The 19,099-nt window shown below is 48.5% G+C and overlaps 6 protein-coding genes across 6 annotated transcripts; 4 read left to right on the plus strand and 2 right to left on the minus strand.

Moving 5' to 3' along the window:
• Positions 1-530: 530 nt before the first annotated feature.
• Positions 531-2,710, plus strand: ABOM_000454 (uncharacterized protein; the record flags this gene model as incomplete). The annotated part of the gene is made up of 6 exons (XM_022527584.1): positions 531-1,002; positions 1,080-1,196; positions 1,246-1,329; positions 1,392-1,436; positions 1,495-1,588; positions 1,639-2,710. The coding sequence occupies 6 exons, from the start codon at positions 531-533 to the stop codon at positions 2,708-2,710; spliced, it is 1,884 nt and encodes a 627-aa protein (XP_022394395.1).
• Positions 2,711-3,743: 1,033 nt separating this feature from the next.
• Positions 3,744-4,673, plus strand: ABOM_000455 (uncharacterized protein; the record flags this gene model as incomplete). Its single annotated transcript, XM_022527585.1, has 1 exon — positions 3,744-4,673. One exon carries the CDS (start codon positions 3,744-3,746, stop codon positions 4,671-4,673), a length of 930 nt encoding a protein of 309 aa, XP_022394396.1.
• Positions 4,674-4,960: 287 nt separating this feature from the next.
• Positions 4,961-6,725, minus strand: noc4 (ribosome biosynthesis protein NOC4; the record flags this gene model as incomplete). The annotated part of the gene is made up of 3 exons (XM_022527586.1): positions 4,961-5,993; positions 6,054-6,265; positions 6,318-6,725. The coding sequence occupies 3 exons, from the start codon at positions 6,723-6,725 to the stop codon at positions 4,961-4,963; spliced, it is 1,653 nt and encodes a 550-aa protein (XP_022394397.1).
• A 233-nt stretch (positions 6,726-6,958) lies between these two features.
• On the plus strand, positions 6,959-7,889 carry atp4 (F1F0 ATP synthase subunit 4; the record flags this gene model as incomplete). The annotated part of the gene is made up of 4 exons (XM_022527587.1): positions 6,959-6,989; positions 7,055-7,503; positions 7,578-7,800; positions 7,861-7,889. The coding sequence occupies 4 exons, from the start codon at positions 6,959-6,961 to the stop codon at positions 7,887-7,889; spliced, it is 732 nt and encodes a 243-aa protein (XP_022394398.1).
• Positions 7,890-9,097: 1,208 nt separating this feature from the next.
• Positions 9,098-10,948, plus strand: ABOM_000458 (tetratricopeptide repeat protein; the record flags this gene model as incomplete). The annotated part of the gene is made up of 6 exons (XM_022527588.1): positions 9,098-9,676; positions 9,742-9,781; positions 9,843-9,936; positions 10,057-10,363; positions 10,554-10,618; positions 10,918-10,948. 6 exons carry the CDS (start codon positions 9,098-9,100, stop codon positions 10,946-10,948), a joined length of 1,116 nt encoding a protein of 371 aa, XP_022394403.1.
• A 1,919-nt stretch (positions 10,949-12,867) lies between these two features.
• Positions 12,868-14,823, minus strand: ABOM_000459 (putative bZIP transcription factor; the record flags this gene model as incomplete). The annotated part of the gene is made up of 2 exons (XM_022527589.1): positions 12,868-13,951; positions 14,009-14,823. 2 exons carry the CDS (start codon positions 14,821-14,823, stop codon positions 12,868-12,870), a joined length of 1,899 nt encoding a protein of 632 aa, XP_022394404.1.
• Positions 14,824-19,099: the final 4,276 nt, after the last annotated feature.

Below are 19,099 nucleotides of genomic sequence, written 5' to 3' on the forward strand. Positions count from 1 at the left end.
GTAGAAGTACCTTGTCCAGGCTGGAGAGATTTTGCAATCTCCAAATTATTTTAGCGTTAGGGGTTCAATTCATTGTTCCTCCAGATTGCTGGCATATCCATGATGGAGAGAGGCTTGATCTAACAAGTAGCCAAGATTGGTCTCCTGGATAAAGGTGGCTGGTTGTAATGTGGCCACAGAGAGGTCAGGAGGATGCAAGCGTATGTCATATTCGTGGTCGACCCGGCGGAAGTGGCGGGGGTGTTTGGAGTTGCTCCAAGCAGCACAAATGCTTGCAGTACCTAGGGGGCCTAAATTCCTGCAGCCCCCAAATCGGACAGCGATTGCTAATTGTACCCCATGACACGTAGTCGCCACTTTTCTTTCTCCTGTTGCCTTTTGTCATGCTGAGAGAAGTCAACGTGGTATACAATTGACCCCAGCCTAGATTATCTCGTTGCGGTTGCCTCTATCAATCGAACGCCCCTACACAACGACACCGCAAATCCGGTGTAAATGCCCGAATACTGAAGAACACAATAACGCCGACCATGACTCAAACTTGGAACTCTATTCTAGTCGCACTGGTTGCTTTATTTGCTGGCTTGTTTGCTTTCTACCGCAACTGGTTTGACAGTTTGCTAGCTCCAAACAATGAAGGCTTCGAATTTACTGTGGGTGGAAGACGATTGATCTCCCCACCGACCGTGACCGACCCTGCCCGAGATATAAAGTATCTGGGCAGCTATTCTCTGGGAGTTGAGCATTATCAAAACATCTTTTATGCAGAGGCACCATGGGGCAAACACCGCTTCGCACCGCCCATTCCGTTCCAGTATGCAAGGGGATCGGTCGTTGATGCCACTCGCCCTGGAGCCTGGTGCCCGCAAGGGATGGGAGATGTACTTCCTTTTACAAGCCGGGTTGTAAACATTAGTGAAAATTGCTTGAGCTTGAGGGTTGCTCGACCGACGGCTACCAGAAGTGATGTGAGGTTACCAGTAATGGTGTGGATACATGGAGGTACAGTGATGTTCACCATTGCAAATAAGCACTCCTGGGGATGCATTGAGTTCCTGATGCATATTAATGCGTTTTAGGCGGCCATGCTCTAGGTTCGGCCTCTGAGGTCTTATACAATCCAGACGGATTGATAAGGCAATCTGTTGCGGACGGCCAGCCATTGATTTACGTCGCCATCAATTATCGTCTTGGCTGTAATGCATTCTACCCTTTGAATGAAGACATATCTAATTGTATATCTAGTTTTTGGCTTTGCAACCAGCAAGACAATGGCTGAACATAAGCAGACAAATGCTGGTCTTCGTGACCAACGGGCAGCTTTGGAGTGTATGTGACTATCTAAAAGTTCTCGCCTCTTAAGTATAAGACATCTCACACCGTAATTATAGGGGTCCGTGATAATATTGAAGTTTTTGGTGGAGATCCACAAAGAGGTGATATGATCTATCAAGTGACTGTTTACCAGTTGTAGCTAACTTTACGCTCTACAAGTGACTGTCGTGGGACAAAGCGTGGGCGCCAGCGATATTGGCCTACATTTGACATCGTTCGAAGGAACAAAAGGAGTTCCGTTTCAACAAGCGATGTAATACACCCGTGAGGGAAAAAAAGTTTTGCACTAACTTGGAGTTGTAGTATGATGTCGGGTGGGCCAGGCTTGAACTTTAACAGCAAGTCAGACTTGGTCGCAAATAACACTGCAGCCATCGCGAAAAGAGTTGGGTGTGCGAAAGAGGGCGAGGATCAATCTCTAGAGACCCTGGAATGCTTACGAGATGTGCCCTTCGATGTTTTGACGAACCTCTCTGTAACGGCATCTCGAGAAGCCCGCCCACCGTTTGGTGAGGGCTTTTTCTTCCCGACAGTTGATAGTGACTTCATCCGTGACCGGCCTTCTCAGCTCATGCGTGCTGGTAAATTCGTGAAAGGGATTCCGGTGATCGCATCCTGGGTGACAAATGATGGCGCCTGGTATGCACCGCCGTCGACTTCCACAGATCACGAAGTATTGGACAGCTTTGGCTTGTGGCTGTTTAGCCTTTCCAATTCTACAAAGGAGAAGCTTCTGCAAATATACCCACTCGAAGACTTCAAATATCTTGTCCGGAAAGAATATGACGGCCCTATCTCTGCACAGTACTACCGCGCAGCACAGATGAACAAAGACATTTGGTTCACCTGCCCGGTGCTTGACTTTGCATGGCAATACTTCAAAAATGGGGGCGTGGAACCATCGCAGGTTCGGTTATACGAACATAACTCCACAAGATTCACACCTGCGTTCGAGATGATGGGCGTCCCAATGTGGCGTGTTGCGCACCTTAGTGATATTCCCTATGTGTTGAACGTTCAGCATCTGGATGGGGGTGTAGACAACTCAGCTGCCGAGCTCGCGCTGGCCAGGACCATGAGTACGTCCATCACAAAGTTTGTAAATAGCGGCAATCCTCAAGGTCATATTAGTGGCGTTGAGACATGGCCTGCTGCCTTCGTTGATGTTGCAAAGGAGGACTTGCAAAATGATTCTCCGGGAAAGCTTTCCTTGCAGATCTTTGGTGGCCCCTATGGGACCATGCCTGTGACTATTGCTGAAGGTCCTCAGCATGATGCTAAAACTGCTGCTGAGGACGCGGTGCACTGGGAGAAGCTGTTCGATCGGTGCCGACTCATCAATAGCGACAAGATGAGAGAAGAAGCGGGAGTCTGAGAAGTGGATTTTGTGTTTATTTTTCTTTAAACACTAAGAGCTTTATAGACTTCCTGAGGTCTGATGCTTAAAGAGCTGACTGTTCGCCGGCCAGCAGCGTGATCAGAACTGAAGCTTAGTTTACGGGCATTAAATTTGCGTAGTTATCCTAAGTTGTACCGGTACATGTTTGCTTTCGAGACAAAGGAGTCGCTGTTGCTTCAAAGCATACATACATATAATGACATGGTAAGTGGAGGAACGAAAGAAGGATCCAGAAAAAGGAATGGACAATCAGAAATTTCATTCCCTCTGTCTTTTATCCTTTTCTTGGTTTTATTTGGGCAGGCCTATCAGAGGACAAATGAAGTTGAGATCCAGAGTAGTTACTCTTCAGTTGATTGGCCGCTAGCAAAGGACTGCACGAAATTTCAAATAGGAAGAATCATGGAAGATCAGATTCTTCTTCTTTTTCCAAAAATACATCCAGCTAATCGATGGGATGGTAACGGTGACAGTCTATCTCAGCCTTATCTCCAGGGCTGACCGTTGCATACCGAAAACGGAAATGCAGCCAACATCAACCATACCGACTGTGGAAAGCCATCACCCTCGCCGACCCGCTTAGATAAACTAAATTCCTCTGCAAAATTCCAGTCCGGAATCATTCGGTTGCATCTGGCCCTGAATGGAGTTACACTTACTTTTATCTCGCGATCGACCCAATCACTCCAGCGTTCCTTCCTTGGTGGTCCATACTCAGGATGTCCACAGAGGTTATGGATTCGAACAAAACCTGTGAACCTTCAAATACCAGCTGTATCTACATTGCCCAACTCAGTCACCATTCACTGAATAATAATAATAATGTCTTTATCTCCACTCATGACATAGTTCGCCAAGTCGCTCTTTAATCCTACACTCGTTTGATTGTCATCTTGTCCTTCGTTTTTGTTCTCCTCAGCCGACATCGCAAACCACTTGATTCCGCTTTACATGAGACTTCAATCTATCTTGTAATCTTATTACGGTTGTCCAGTCAGCTGCTACGAGGATGCTGCAAACACAACTACCAGCGGCGCCGGCACGCGCTGGACCTCCATCGCAGACTGTCGAAACAGATCTGCCTCCAGCCAGACCAACAGCACCGGGTCCATCACATCGATTTTATAGATCGATAGACAGTGTTAGCCGAGCCGACTCACCAAGTCCCGCAGAACCAGTATTGACAAACGAAGACGAATCCCAAGCCTCCATCGAAGACACCAGAAGAGGAGCCCTACACACCCTCGCACTCTGTCAAAGTGTCATCACAACACTTGAAATCACCCGTCTCCGCAAGTCCCGAACAGGTGTCTTCTACTGGCTCGCCTTTTGGGAGCGACTCTATCCACGTGCCTTTGCACGCTCCCTTGGTTCACGAGTCACTGCTGCCCTTACCAAAGTCGACATCCTATTCCGCACCGTCGCAAATGAACTCCACCAGCTCACCCTGCGAATGGAATACGCCATCGCGCACGCCCCAACCGAGAAAGACATTCTGCTTATACTGGAACAAATGGAAGATGAAGTCGGCGTGCGACGCAGACGGCGACGCAAGAAGGCGCAAGCCATCTTGAACAAAATGCGCGTGCATATCGAGGGCATCCCTGTCAAGGTGAGCGATGAGCTCTTCGATGACATGAAGCGGGGGGTGTTTGCTTTAGACGTCTTCTGCGATTATCATCCTGGAGATCCGGTGGCGGAGGAGCACGAGACCATGTGGCCTGAGTATTTTGTTCAGCAGTCGGGCGTGGGCATGGTTGCTGTCTCGCCTTATCTTTATCGCCAGTGGCAGCAAGGGGCGGCATCGGCAGCGTCGGGGTCCTATATGCCTTTGGCGAGTTATACAGGGAATAATGCTGAAGTTGAGTATCTAGAGGAAGAGTATCATGGGACTGACAATTGGAGGCCTGATGATAGTCGGTCGACGAGGCGTTGGTAAGATCTGATTTTTGGGTGGCTTTATTGCTGTTGTTCTGGAGTTGTGGTTATGACGTTTGAATGCTGGGACTTCTTCGAGATGTTTTGTTTAGATAGATCCATTATTCCAGTTAGCTCCTGCTTTTAGGGCAAGGTGGTCTATTAAATAGACTTAAAGATAAAATAAGACTTGATACTTTTGTTCACGGTTCTAATGTGTAAGTTTATATTCGGTATGTTAATCAAACCAATCCAATTATATACGCTAAAGAAGAAAATGAAAGTCTACCTGTGCATCGCGCGTAACCCTTACGCAAAATCCCATAGCCCTCTGACAATGCTCCCCGGTGCGGTATCTACGCCGCCGTCCTCTTCCAACATTCGATCGGTAAATATCCGCTTGGGGATGTGATACTCAATAACAGGGATCCGCTTCATGGGTTTCTCCTCTGTTCCCAGTTCCGCTTGCACCATGCCCTGGTAGGTATAGTCCAGGAAATCTTCAAGGTTATAGAACTGTTTCGTGAATTGCTCAGATAAAATGCGTGCAATCGCTGCAACGTTGGGATGATAGTGTTGTTGGAGGGAGTGGATTTCCCATAGACTGCTCTCTAGGGCGTTTGTGCGAACCGGATCGGTCTCCTCTGGATCGAACGGGTCGTCCATGCCCTCAGCTTCCAATTCGGGTTTGACTTCGTCCTTGATAACGCGGTGGAGCATGAATGTGCAGGTGGGGTGGGATTTAAGGAGATTGTAGATGAAGGGGACGATCACAACGATGGCGGTTGGAGGAGCGTTAAGCGCAAGACGAGAGAGACGCTTCATGAAGCTGGCGATAAGAGTAGCCGGCAAATGGGTGGAGGCGAGGAAAGTGTTCATCAAGCGGAAGAAGCGGGAGCGGTGTTTGGAGTGGAGCAGGTCGGCATCGAGGAGCGAGTAGAGCTTTTGATAGAACTGTGGGTAATCCAGGTTTTTCTCCTGGATGAGGTAGAAGAGACCGGAGAGGGCGAGCAGGGAGGTTGCGCCGCCGACGTTGTAGGAGTCTGTGAGGAAGTCCATGAGCAGTTCAGGACGGCTGAACCAGGGCTCGATGTTGTGGACCATGATGCGGAGGAGGGTCTTCCGCTGGGATTCAGAGATGTTGTTTCGGAGGACGGCAAGCCAGGCGTCTTGGGCGCGCTTCTTGTGGGAATTGATGGAGACGAGCTTCTTGTTCTTTTTGCTGGATTTGACGTAGAAGTTCTTGAATTCGTGCTCGGGGCTCGGGACTGTGTCGCAGGCTGATAGTATGGAAATGAGGATGTCGAGGGTTTCTGTACTTTGTTCCGTATCTGCGATATCGCTTCAGGGCTTGTTAGCACTTGTCTGTGACTTTTAAAGGGGATGTGATGGTGTGGCATACGCAATCTGCACGAATGTATAGAACCGCACGTCTTCGTATTCCTTTGCGAACTTCTCAAGGAACTCGGACCGCAGTGCCTCATTGTCACCGGTTTCGACAATGGCCTCAGTAACATTCTTGAACAGACCAGATAACCAGGCCTGAGTATCTTCGCCAGGGATATGGGTAGCACGTTCGCTGATCATGCGCATGCAGAGTGTGAGGGCTGTGAGCTGCTTGGGGTTAGCATGAGTTGGACTCGGGAGCCATCTGGGAGCGACGGACCTTAGCAGATGCATCGCCCTCACGCAGTATGGCAGAAAGCGCCTTCTGGTATTCGCGACAGCGTTCCTTCAGCCATGCTGCAATAATCTTCTCATTCTCTGCGGCCCTGTTTGTCTCCGCCATATCTCCTCCGGCAATCAATCTGCTGAACACTCGACAGAGGGATACTGCGGCGGCCAAATTTGGATTGGCAGCATTGTCGTCCACATCGAGCATCGAAATCAACTTGGCGATGTTGTTGTAGTATTTTCGCGATTCGGAAATCTGTTCTTCCAATTGAGAGATTTCGACCATCACATCTGCGCTATCGTTCTCTGCCACTGCACGACGTTTCGACGACGGGACACCGCTCTCTTTGAGGCTCTTTCTTTTTTTGGAGCTTGTAGCTCCGACCGTAGGGGCAGGCATTGCGTCCGAAAATTTTTAGAACGTAGTCCAAATGGAAATCGTACGCCTTTTGGTGCATCTACTCTTCTTCAAACCATGAATTTTTGGAAATTCCTCGGTTAACGGTTTTTCCGATTAGCCGCGCTATACTGAAGTAGGCTAGTGTCTTCCCGCACCGCCCAAACCATCCCGACTTCAAGTCTCCTCAGTTCCGTTCATCCATCACATCTTGTCAAGGTCTTCCCATCGTTACAATGGCTTCGCGTCTTGCTAAGAGCGCCATTGGTATGCCTCACGCAACTCTATACGGCCCCGTCGAACACTCGATTTTTGTCGCTAACCCCAGTTAGGTGCTGCCCGGCTCCGGCCGACCGTCACGCGCAACGTCGCTCCTATCGCCAACCTGACCGTGTCTCGTTCGGCCTCCAGCGTCCCTACCGAGGACCCCAAGAAGAAGGCCCAGTCGATTCTCGACGCCCTTCCCGGCAACTCCCTGGTCTCCAAGACCGCCACTCTCTCCGCCGCTGCCGGTCTCTCCATTGCCGCTATCAGCAATGAGCTCTATGTCATGAACGAGGAAACCGTTGCTGCTTTCTGTCTTCTCAGCGTTTTCACCGCCGCTGCTAAGTACGGTGGTCCCATGTACCGTGAGTGGGCTGAGGGCCAGGTCCAGAAGCACAAGGATATCTTGAACGCTGCCCGTGCCGACCACACCAACGCTGTCAAGCAGCGTATGGACAACGTCCAGGAGCTTGCTGGTGTTGTTGATGTCACCAAGCAGCTCTTCGCTGTTTCCAAGGTAAACTAGCCTTGCGTTATTTTGCAATCTATTAGGAATTTATGAAACAAGGGATTGCTGACGATCGAGTAAAGGAAACCGCCCAGCTTGAGGCTCAGGCCTATGAGCTCGAGCAGCGCACTGCTCTTGCCCACGAGGCCAAGCAGGCTCTCGACTCGTGGGTTCGCTACGAAGGTCAGGTTAAGCAGCGCCAGCAGCGTGAGCTTGCCGAATCTGTCATCGGCAAGATCCAGAAGGAGCTTGAGAACCCCAAGGTCCTCCAGCAGATCCTCCAGCAGAGCGTTGCCGATGTTGAGCGTAAGTCCCAAACATAAGCAGTCGTTGCTTGTCTCTTTCAATGCTAATTTGGATCCATAGGCATCATGTCCTCCTCCAAGGCCCAGTAAATGGACGTTGCATGAATAGCCTCGCTATTAGCAATATGTATAAATTAAAGATCTGTTTCCTGTGCTACATTAGACATACCAATACGAGTTCCTAAGCAAAATAGCTAACGACCTAATGTAAATCGGATCTTTTTCGATATCTCTGGAGAAACTTGCGAATGCTGATCTACCAAGGGATGGGGGATCAAGGCGCCCCTGTCGTTTGAATGTTCAAATGCTCATTATTGGCTATGCGCAGGATGTCCTTATTCAAGCCAAACGCTGAATGTCTTCCATGTCTACTGTTAGTCTTACTTTTTTTTCATTTTTCTCATTTTGTTGCAATCTGATTTCCGTCTCTTCCGTTTTCATTGTGCGTCTATCACAATTCAAATGTAAGATGGAAGTAAAAGGGACCGTCCGAAAGTGTAGCAGAGACTAGAAAAAAGAAAACATAAAATAAATAAAAATGCAAGTTTTTTGAGGACTGACAAACTAACCCTATATTTAGTGAGTGCACGAATACCTGATTGTTTGTGGATGGCCTGGGAAGGTGTGGACCATAAGCCTGCATAAACAGCACTTGTTGCATGCCTGCTGACAAACCCACTCAATAATGCATGCATTCTTTTGAGACATTGAGACGTCATCGAATTCAACTATCGCAGACGATAGACCTCTTCTGTTGAATACTCCTCATTGAACCTGGTCCGCTTTTATACTTGACTTTTGGATCGAATCGTCTGCGATAAAGAAGATTGCGGTACACTTCATTGAGGGTACACAAATCCATACAATCAAGGGAGATCTACATGAGTAATCCGCGGGGTAAACGCTTCAACTGTATGGTCCAGGGCAATGGATGCGAAAGGAATGATCAGACGCCTTGTATTCCGGCAACTGGGGGCCAAGACGGCCAAAACAGAGATGAAAGAAAAGCATGACAGGCACTAACTTAAACCACCATCAATTGTCCTTGTACGAGGCTCACCTCCGACACTGCCCCCAACCCCAGCGCTTCTGCCTGCCTGCCATTCGACCATAAGGCTGAGGCTTTTTTTGCCCGTGTTTGCAAGATATTTCAACGTCAACGGTTCCCCGGTTTCCCTTCTGGCCGCCATCTTCTCTCCACACATACCAATTCGTCAAATTAAACGCTGCAAACAATTCGGGTAGTGTTCCCGAGGTCCGCTCCGCAGTTCTCCGAGCGATCAGCACGCGCTACAACGATGCCTTTGCGAGAGATACTTCATAAGAAGGACAGAATCAACGATACCAGTGGCCAATATGCGGCGGGTGTCCCTTCCGCGTTACTGAGCCCGGTTCCTCAAATCATTCGATCCGATACCACCTCCCAAGAAGTCGTCACCCCACCCATCTGCGACGGCGATGATGTCTATCACCATCAGAACACACATCTCGAAGTGTCGCCACCTAGCTCTTCCTCGCGCCGTCGGTCACTGAATCCATTTAGCCGCTCGAGAGCGCCATCTGAATCCCTAGGATCTCCGTCGTCTCAACCGCGAGAAAGAAGGCTGTCGCAATTGCTCCATCGTGATCGGGGCAGCTCGCGGAATTCCACCGCCACCTCGACCAATATCCCGTCAGACCTTCCACAGATAAACAATGAGAAAGGTGATGAGCAGGAGAGAGAGGCTCAGTGGGAGAAAAGAGCAACGGTCTTAGTGCAGCGGAGTCCGAATCTTGGATCGCCGTTATCACCTACTTCGCAGGGCTTGGGAAGACATAGTATAGAATCGCGGTCAAGGAGCTCTAGTCGAAGTGGTCTCAGTGATCCTCAAGGAGATGTAAGAGATACACGGCAGTTACGGTTGTGTTGGTTGCTATATTCGAAGACTAACACCATCCATAGGTTAACATCCAAGAAGCGATTCGGCTCCATGAAGCGGGAGGTAAGGAGCAAGCCATAAATAGGTACTTGTAGACATGTACTAACACCGGTTATCCTTGCAGAACTGGAGAAGTCCACTGAAATGTTTCGCCGGTTGGCAGATCCCAATGGTGCAAATAACGCACTGAGCCAAGTACTTTACGGCCTCGCACTAAGGTAGGAACTGCTACACTGCACTTTAGGTTCTTTTGAACCCCTCCCGTCAACATCCTACCTTCTAGTGTTGCCTTTTGCTCTACTTATGGCCGGAAACGTTCTAACAGGGTTCGTCTCCAGGCATGGTTGGGGGTGTCCCAAATCGGAAGAACAGGCAGTGACCTATCTCTCAGCTGCAGCATCAAACTCGGCATTGATTGAATCCCAGGCTCTCCAAGCAGGCATGAAAAAGGGTGGTGCAGCCAAAGGGGAATTGGTCCTTGCTATCTTCGAGTTGGGTAACTGCTTCCGCAACGGCTGGGGAGTCAAGAAAGACCCTGCGGCAGCGCGCCAGTACTTCGAAACGGCTGCAAATCTAGGTGACACTGACGCTATGAACGAGGTCGCGTGGTGCTACCTAGAGGGCTTTGGTGGGAAAAAAGATAAGGTACGTTTGATTGCGTCGTGCGCATCCTTCTAGCGATGGTACAAGCTCAGAACTTTTGCTTTATCTCCCCTGGCTATCATGGTCTCGTTTCTCGGGCATCAATACTTTGCGATTCGCATCACTTTTGCGCTTGGCCCTCTTAGGAGCTCTTGTTTGTCCAGTTGACTAACCCAGTTGTGTCAATGTTTAGTTCACGGCTGCTAAATATTACCGATTGGCCGAACAGAAAGGAAGCAAATTAGTTGGAAATTCTTGGTACGTTAGGCCAACCCTTAGAATTTTTTTATTTTTTATTTTTGGATCTTGGGCGTTTCCCCTGCAAACCTCGCCAAGATTGTGGTGAATTGCCGCCTGTATGGATTCGCGCTTCGCTATCACCTGCAGCTATCATGCCAGGGATCAGCGGCAGTGGTTCAATCGATAGGCTCTCGTCGCATCTTTACAACTGCGCCATGCAAACCGCTCTCACGCCTGCAACCAACCATAACGCTCACCTATACCGACCTTTGAATTGTTCGAATTTTAGGCTGACATGCTCGTTACTCGAATTACAGGATATGGAAGGAGAAATACGACCCAAAGTGAACCAAATGCTCCGGTACCTTACAGCCTCGTTCCACCGAGAAGCCCCATTTATGGGCCCGCCTCTTTGTTCATCAGATGACTCTCGACTACATCATTGGAGATAGAGTTATTGCTCAGCTACTGAGATCAACCAGCCAAACGTCTTCGCTCATAGGATGAGGAGGAAATATCATCGCCCTAGTGATGGAGGTAGCCCGTAAGGGAGGCACACTACACACCTACCTTTCACTTCATTACTATCTACGATCCATACTGGGTGCCACAAGCGGAACGTGCCAGTATGATCTGAACTTTAGCCAAGTGACTTGCAACGATGTTGATGACCCAATGCCAGCCTCATTTTGATGACAACCCAATCTATGTCATCGGTATTTTTGCTTAGTGTCTATTTTATTATTTGTATTTGACTTTATTTGGTTTGTCATTCCTGATTCCCTGTTCTAATCAATTGATGTAATATTGGCTGCGGGAATTTGTTTTATTTGTCAATTTAATGTTGATTTCATCCTTGCATTTACATACTTTGTACCCTCGTCGCTGACCTGTTGGTGGTGGGCTTATGACTCAATGACATTTTGAGTACGCACTTGAGTTCTTGGTCTGATGGATTAGTACTACCCGCCATTCTATCCGGGATCATGAATAGATTCCAGAAATTTGGACACTGAAACAGTCGATTTATATTACATTCGTGCTGTACATAATTCCTGGTGACAAGAAGGTAGGACGTAGAGGCTGAGATTCGGAATGACTCATCGTGATCAGATTAAAGGTAAGTGGGGTTCATGTATGGCTGCATGTAAAGATGTCATTGTGCAGTGCTTTTACACCTTCTGCAGACGGCAAGGAAGAGTAAGTATCTTTGCGGTGTACTGATATCTAAAGATGCAAGATCTGGGAACCTAGGAGGATGTGAAATTCATATCATCATCAATTGATCCAAGGGATTAGAGATATATGCAATGCAAATCATGATTTCATATTACATAGATTTGATTGACAAAAGAAATGTAATTCAAAGGAATGGCATGGGCAATGCCCAACAGTAAAGCCATGTGCAAAAGCAAAGCCCCGCTGAGAGGAGACCCGTATAGAAGTATTTGACAAAAGAAATGAAAAGACAGAACCAAGGCATGCAAAAAGGGCCACCCTTTGTCGTGGCCCAACTGTCCAGAAAGCATCATCAACATAAAACATTAACAGGCATTTTTCATCATAGAACATATCAGTCATATCATAAGAATAATCGTAACAAGATAACCACCCGTAGCCCAGTTCAGCTCACTCGCAATGCAACCAAACGCAAGAATAACAAGAGTAAAACAATAATTCCTGAACCATAATCAATGCAATGCTCATCAAAAAGGTCGTTCTGTGGGACCGTTTTGCTGTTTTCAGACTGGAAACAGCGTCCAGCGTTAAATAAGATCATGCCTCCCCGGAAACTCGTAAACAAAATCATGAAAGAAGAACACGTAAGAAGTTTGAGTATACATAGATGCAATATGTTTCTGACTTTCCGTGAGATTCATTCCCAAACCCAACCCAAGAAAACGGTAAATCATATATACGCCGAAAATTCCGAAGGAGCGCGAAAAATATAAACACATCGCTAAATTGTGAGACGAGGTCAATGAAGAGCTAGTCGGTTAAATATATCCAGTCGAAGTAAATGGTAAGCTGTCTATGCATGCATATGGCTAATGTCTGGTTTAATCGTCGTATATCCGTAAAAATAAAAAAGCGCTAGAGTAAACTGGTTTGCAAACGAAAGAAGACGAGAGAGGCGAAAAAAGCAGAGGAACGGATGAGGACGTTTTGCTTTGAAGGAAGGCTAGGCAAGGTGGCTTTCTCTGGACATGGTGAGGAGAGTTGAGATGGATGGTGTATGGCGACTCTAGTCCTGTCGGCTATGCTACTTAGGCCTGACTGAAGCCGGCATGCTCTTCCTTGACGGGCGAAACACCGTATTCCTGGACCATCCGTCGGAAGTCCTGGATTACCTTTTCAGGAACCCGATCCCACATGAGCGATCTCGAGTAGACATCAGAGGTGGCTTTGCTCGGCATCTTCTGAGCAACATTGCCCCGCATCGCAGCCAACGCTTGTTGGAGGTGGGAAGCCTGTTGCGGCTTGTATTCAGCACCGTTGTCATCATAAGTGGTTAAGGAGTTGTACTGATCAGCATTGAGCGAGAAGACCTGTTCCTGTTCCTGCGCCTTAGTAGGCATCGCCAGCGAGTTGTGGAGCTCATCTAGGTTGGACGGAGGGGCAGTGCCTGCAGTCATCTGAGCCATCTCCGCCCCACTAATAGTTGTCGGGAGCGGGCCAGCCGACGCAGAGACGGCGGCCTGGTTCGAAGGCTGTGCAAGTTCTGGTGGGGAAGAAGACAAGACGGCCTTGAGGACGTTGGCAGACTCCGCGCGGTATTCCTCCGACAGCTGCGGAATAGCGCGAGCAGAAAGAGAAGTACCGTTGGAGGCGATGAAGGCACCAAAAAGGAGACACATATAGAAAGCGTTCCAGCTGAAGGGGTAGTCGCTGTTCGCAGATTTCTCTGTGCTCCTCTCGGCAGGAGCGCTAGTAACTGGATCGGTCTCCAGGGAGAGGCTGTTGACCATGGTAAGTTCCTCCCAGGGAGTGCTGTCCATGGTGAGGTTCTCGAAGTCAGAGAAGTCAGTTGCCATATTGGAGGCGGAGGGTCTGGCATGTCTCTCAAGCTTTTCCACGGTTTCCTTGAGGATGTTGTTCTTCTTGCGAAGCTCGGCGGTCTCCAAGGTATGCACCCGGATCAGTTCCTCCTTTTCCATGGCCATATTGTTGAGATGGTGGTAGAGCTCCTGCTGCGCACCGAACAATTCGTTCTTCTCGCGCATAAGTTCTGCCTCCCGTAGCCTCATGTTTTGCAAGTCCTCCTCAAGATCGCTGATGATCTGGGTGAATTGCTTCTTCTCTTCCTCCAGCTTCTCAGTATGCAGCTTCTTCCGTTGGCGCGAATCCAAACTAAATGTAATTGTTAGTGAACCGTGAAGCCGAACAGCAAGTGAGGGTTCTACTTACGCAGCTTGACGGTTCCTCAGTAACCGCTTCTGTTGCTTCAGTTCCTTAATCTCCTCCTCGTTGGTTGACTGGGCGATTAGCTGGTCGATGTTGCTTAACGTCCGTTCTGCTGGGATCTCAAAACGAGCATTCTTTTTTCGAATTCCATCCCGTCGGATGCTCAATGGAGAGCTATTCCGATAAGTAGGGCTCTTGGTGGTGCGAGCAACAGCATCCGGCATGTCGGTGGACGCAGGCATCCATCCTTGGCTGGACTGCGGGGACATGGCCACAGCACTGGGATGCGCAAAGGCCATTCCGGGACGGTAGGACATGGACGGGATGTTGATGGTGCTCACCGGACCAACAGCACCCCCCGAGAACGGCGCCGACGAGCCATTGTCGAGGTCCGATGGGAAATGATGGTCGTACATGGCGGCGGGTGTACATGAGCCAGTCTCCTTGGAAAGCGCCCAAGATGCCTGTTGGCCGTACGCGGTGGCTGGGTGGTGAGCACCGTCCAGTCTCATGAAAGGATTCGGAGCGGACTCGAAAAGATGATGACTGACATGGGAGTTATGCCGGGATTGGTTGCTGTGAACGGACTGGGAGAAGTCGGACCAGACTGAATCACGATGTGAGAAAGCATCCGGGGCATGATCATATGAAGAGCGCCGGTGGTCGGCGATGGAAGATGGAAGTTCAGGCGACGTCGAGTCGAGAATCTTATCATCCAATACACTCATCTCGTCTTCCTCGGGAAATGAAGGCTTTGCATCCAAATTTGAGGGAGATTGTTGGTAAAAATCAAATGACGGTTGAGAATACCTTGCCATGACTGTGAATCTGTGTGTATATGATAAAAAATGAAGAATGAAAAAGGTTGTTTGGAGACAAGCGCCGTGATAGTAGTCAAGAGGCGGTGTGTAATCTGATTGTACGGAAAAAACGTGCGGGGTTTTTTTATTTGGGTGGTTGGATGGATGCAATGAGGACAAGTAGAGAAGAGGGAGAGAGACAGGATGATTGGATGGAACGGTATAGAGAAAGAAGGAGTTTATAAAAAAAGAATAAGAGTAGAAAGTAAGGTCGGTAGTGGAGGGAGAAGAGTATGTAGAAGAGGAAGTAAGGTGGTAGTCAAAGTTCGAGGGGAGGAAAGAAGAAGATGGATTCTTGTAAAGGGGAAAGAAGAGGTCTCTTGTGATCAGGAGAAGCCTCTTTGCTAAAAGGAGTTTGAAGCTTAGATCCGTTGGATTCTGGAGGAGGGAAGGACCAGATGAAGAGGGAGGGGGAAGTCCATATATCTTTTCCTTTCGGGATGGTTCAGGGAAATCGTGAGAGTGCCTCAGGTACCAGTGTATGATCTGATAGAAACAATAAAAAAATAAAAATAAAATCGAAATAAGAAAATCGAAAACAAGACGGAAAAATAAAAAAAAGGAAATAAAATAGAAGAAAATAAAATAAATAAATAAAACTAGTAAATAATATTAACCATAAATCTCAATCCTAATTCATCTTGCTCGATTGCTCCATAGGAATCTCTCCCAAAGGGAATTCTCCATCGGCTCCTAAACACAAAGGGCCCATACGCCCACAGAAAGTCACTAAACGCTGCTACCAAAGACATGAGTACCTTCCAGCGGTCAGCGGAAAAGCTAAAAAGGCGAGGCGACGATTTCTGGCTGTTCCCGAGATTAACGAGCACCGGTCATTGGATGCTTCGTTGGGCAGACGTGCAGCGGGCAGGGGAACTTTTTTCCTTTGGCACCGAGAGCCTGGATGAATAAGCACGCGTTACTCATCAGTCCTTTTGTCCTGGATGAATAATGACTCTGACTGATTGATACTTGCGTCTCCCGCGGATTACTGTGCCCGTGGAAGTCACTCCCTTCCTAGATGTACCGACTGAGTGCTCGGTCAGGACCTGGCGGGTAACGAGGAGAGAGCGCGCGGGAATTCGGATTCTCACAGACTAGCAGCCTAACAAACTAGTACCGAGAGGGTATAGCAGTAATACTCAGTGCCTACTACCAGTAACCTCATGTGTAAGCAATACCCCTCCATGCAAGCAATACACCACTCCTACATTGCTCTTTATACCGAGTACAGAGTATGTACATTGTATGTACAGATACCTATACAGAACTCAATCTGATATCATATGTATGTGTGTACTCTGTGCATGATAGTATGGAGATGTATATCCTCAGTTACTTTCCCACTGAGCCCCCTCGTTCCTGTCTCTGGACGCAACTTCTAGCCGGAATAGCCGATATCCTGATACAGGTAGTTCTCAAAACATGCTAACTACGGAGTAGGATGTAGTCTTGGTACTGGTACCTCCAAAGTAGTCGGTATCCGAACCATGGAATGACCGCCGGTGGGGCCGAGAACCATCGTTTATCGATAGCCTATCGAATCTTCTTCACTCTCAGTCCCCTCAACAGTCATCCAGATGGGCTTCTCTTCACCCCCCCCATTCCCCCTTCCCCCCAATCCAGTTGACGGAATGGGGGCCTTCCGTCCAAGTTTCACTTCCTTCAATCTGTAGGTACTGGATGCGGTCGTACCAGCCTGACTCAGGCACCGCAAGTTCCTCAGCACAAACAGAACAGTTTGATTGGTAAGGTATGGAACGAGTCTCCAAACCATCCGAAACCTCCCTCCCTCCATGAAGCAATGAAGTACTATAGGTACCTGAGCCCGTTTGCCTACGCATCTTGGGTTTCTTGGCCCTGGTGATGCCCAAAAGAGGTCTGTCTGTGCGCATCACCACCGTTCCATCATCCCATGATCGACTTTTAGAACAGGATTGGCTTGCGGGTTACATGACAGTACCATGATACATACGTCTACCCGTCCGAGGGTAAGAACCCTGGGAGGGAGGGGCTTTGGCCATGATCAGATGGACAAAGAATGTCATACAATACTGTATCAAGAGTCCCATCATTCGGTCGATCACGGCCAATCATTCCCATACAAAGTGTGACCATTGTGAGGAGCTGGAGGAAATCATTTCCAGCTTCATTAGCCACAGGCCGGTGATACTCAAGTCGGGCCGCTTTAACGAGTTACACCTTGAAAGTAGTAGACTCCTCAGATAGATCAACTTCCCCTATATGACTGCTTTACTAGACATACCCTTGCCTCCCTGCTGCCTTCATCTGTGGTACAGTAGGGCCGGGCCGGGGGGAAGATCCAGTGATCCACCCGATGAGGGCAAGGGCCCTTTGGCTTTTCCGGTTAGTCCGCAGGTCACTGACGCCCGTTCCGTCAAAACACCCGTGCTTCCCGCACGATTTGAACGATGACAGTACTCCGTATGTACCGCAGAAGCAGAGGCATGCAAAAAAGCACAGACAGATCAGATTGGAACGACACCGAAGATAGCCAACACCCGGCCAGAATTATGTAAAAATACACAATAATGATAATAAGAAAATATACATGAAACAAGGAACAAGAAGCAACAATCATGGGAATAGAATCAGCCACGGCAGAAGGGAGTAATAGCGATAGTTCTTGACACTATAGGTGACCCCCTCTCCCCCCCCCCCCTCCTCTCTCAATGATTCAAACGAACCGGGGGGCATCGCGATCGCATCACGGAACAGCATCAGCAGAACCGACTCTTGATTCGAAAAATGGGGCTAACAACCAACTCGTCATCGACTCGCCCTCGATGCTAAGTCAGCAGCTCTAAATCAGGTAAGGCATCACTGCTTTGCGATTCTGCGGGGAACCAGCCCTCCAACCGAAGTACCTATAGTAAAATAACGGCCAAACTCGCGCGATATGGTTCTCATGCAGAGAAACAAGGCGAGCTTGGGTTGAAGCTCACTCTCTCCTCTCCTTGGTCAATGACTAGCTTAGAGCTGTGACCCTAGTTTGAAGCAACGGAGCGGCCCTCATGCAGTTTGAGACAAATCCTTGTAGTACTTCATGATAGACACACAGACCTTGGATTAGGGTTGGAGGGGTTACAGAGTCACGTTCTCCTATGGCGCTTTGGCGTTGCTATCCCTTGCGTCCGTTACCTAATCCCTCTACTACACTAGTAGTTAACTTGAATTAAACAATCTATCTAAACTCAAGCAAACTACTGCTGAAGTACAAAAGTCAATTGACATCATACACCTTCTTGCATTAAAACACAAATTCCCCCATCGGCATCAATTACATCCGTTATTGCAATCGCATATGACTCATAGTGAAAATACCACTTTTCGGCCGAAATCGCAAAAAACAATTGTAGAAGAGAATCGTCCCCAACCGAATAGCAACTTCCGACCACCCTAAAGGGAAAACGTGTTCCCTAAATCCGTCTATCAGGTAGAAAATAGTAAGCAGGGCGGCGATCCATAGATCCTCCCTACCCACTTTCTTTTTTGTTTCCTCTGGACTAGCACACGACCTAACAGGAAAGTCAACGCTACCTATAGCATGAGTGACCTAAGTTACTAGCTAAGGCCGACTAAGGAAGTGCGATCCACAGAGAATACAGAAGGCTCCCTTCAATGAGACGAAACAAAGAGGACGAGCTGACCCACATCCCCCAACGCAGTAGGTATGACTCACTCCAGATTCCCCTTGTGGTCTTCTCGAAGCACCGTCTGCTTCTCTGGACGATTTCCCCTTCCGGTAGTGCACTACATCATGGGTGTTTCAGGTTTGACGGTCCTCTAGACTCGATGGGGTAGTATGTGTACGTGCGTGCATGGGTATGGAGAATGGGGACTACTAGTCTAGATGTAGGTAATGAGGCAAGATGGTGAGGAAGTAGCACGCTGCTGCCACGTTTCTTTGAGAACAATTGTCCGAGCTTTTTGGCCTCGCACGGTTGGGGTGAGATTGCTGAGGGTGTAGGGTTACTCGCGATAATCGCGTGAAATGCGTATCGGGGTGTTCAAAGAAGAAATCAAAAACAAATTAGGTGAGAGGAAGCAATTGAAGCGTCGAGCCCATCCCTACGGCCGTTGCATGCAGCCGGCCATGTTGTTCGAATCCTTCGTGCCAAACTGCCGGAGCCCATCATGAGGATTGATATCCAAATGCAAATCAGGAACCGACAACAAAGGCCAGGTAGGGATGTACAAACGGAACGAACCC

Source organism: Aspergillus bombycis (genome assembly GCF_001792695.1).
Source record: "Aspergillus bombycis strain NRRL26010 chromosome Unknown contig00002, whole genome shotgun sequence".
Classification (NCBI taxonomy): domain Eukaryota; kingdom Fungi; phylum Ascomycota; class Eurotiomycetes; order Eurotiales; family Aspergillaceae; genus Aspergillus; species Aspergillus bombycis.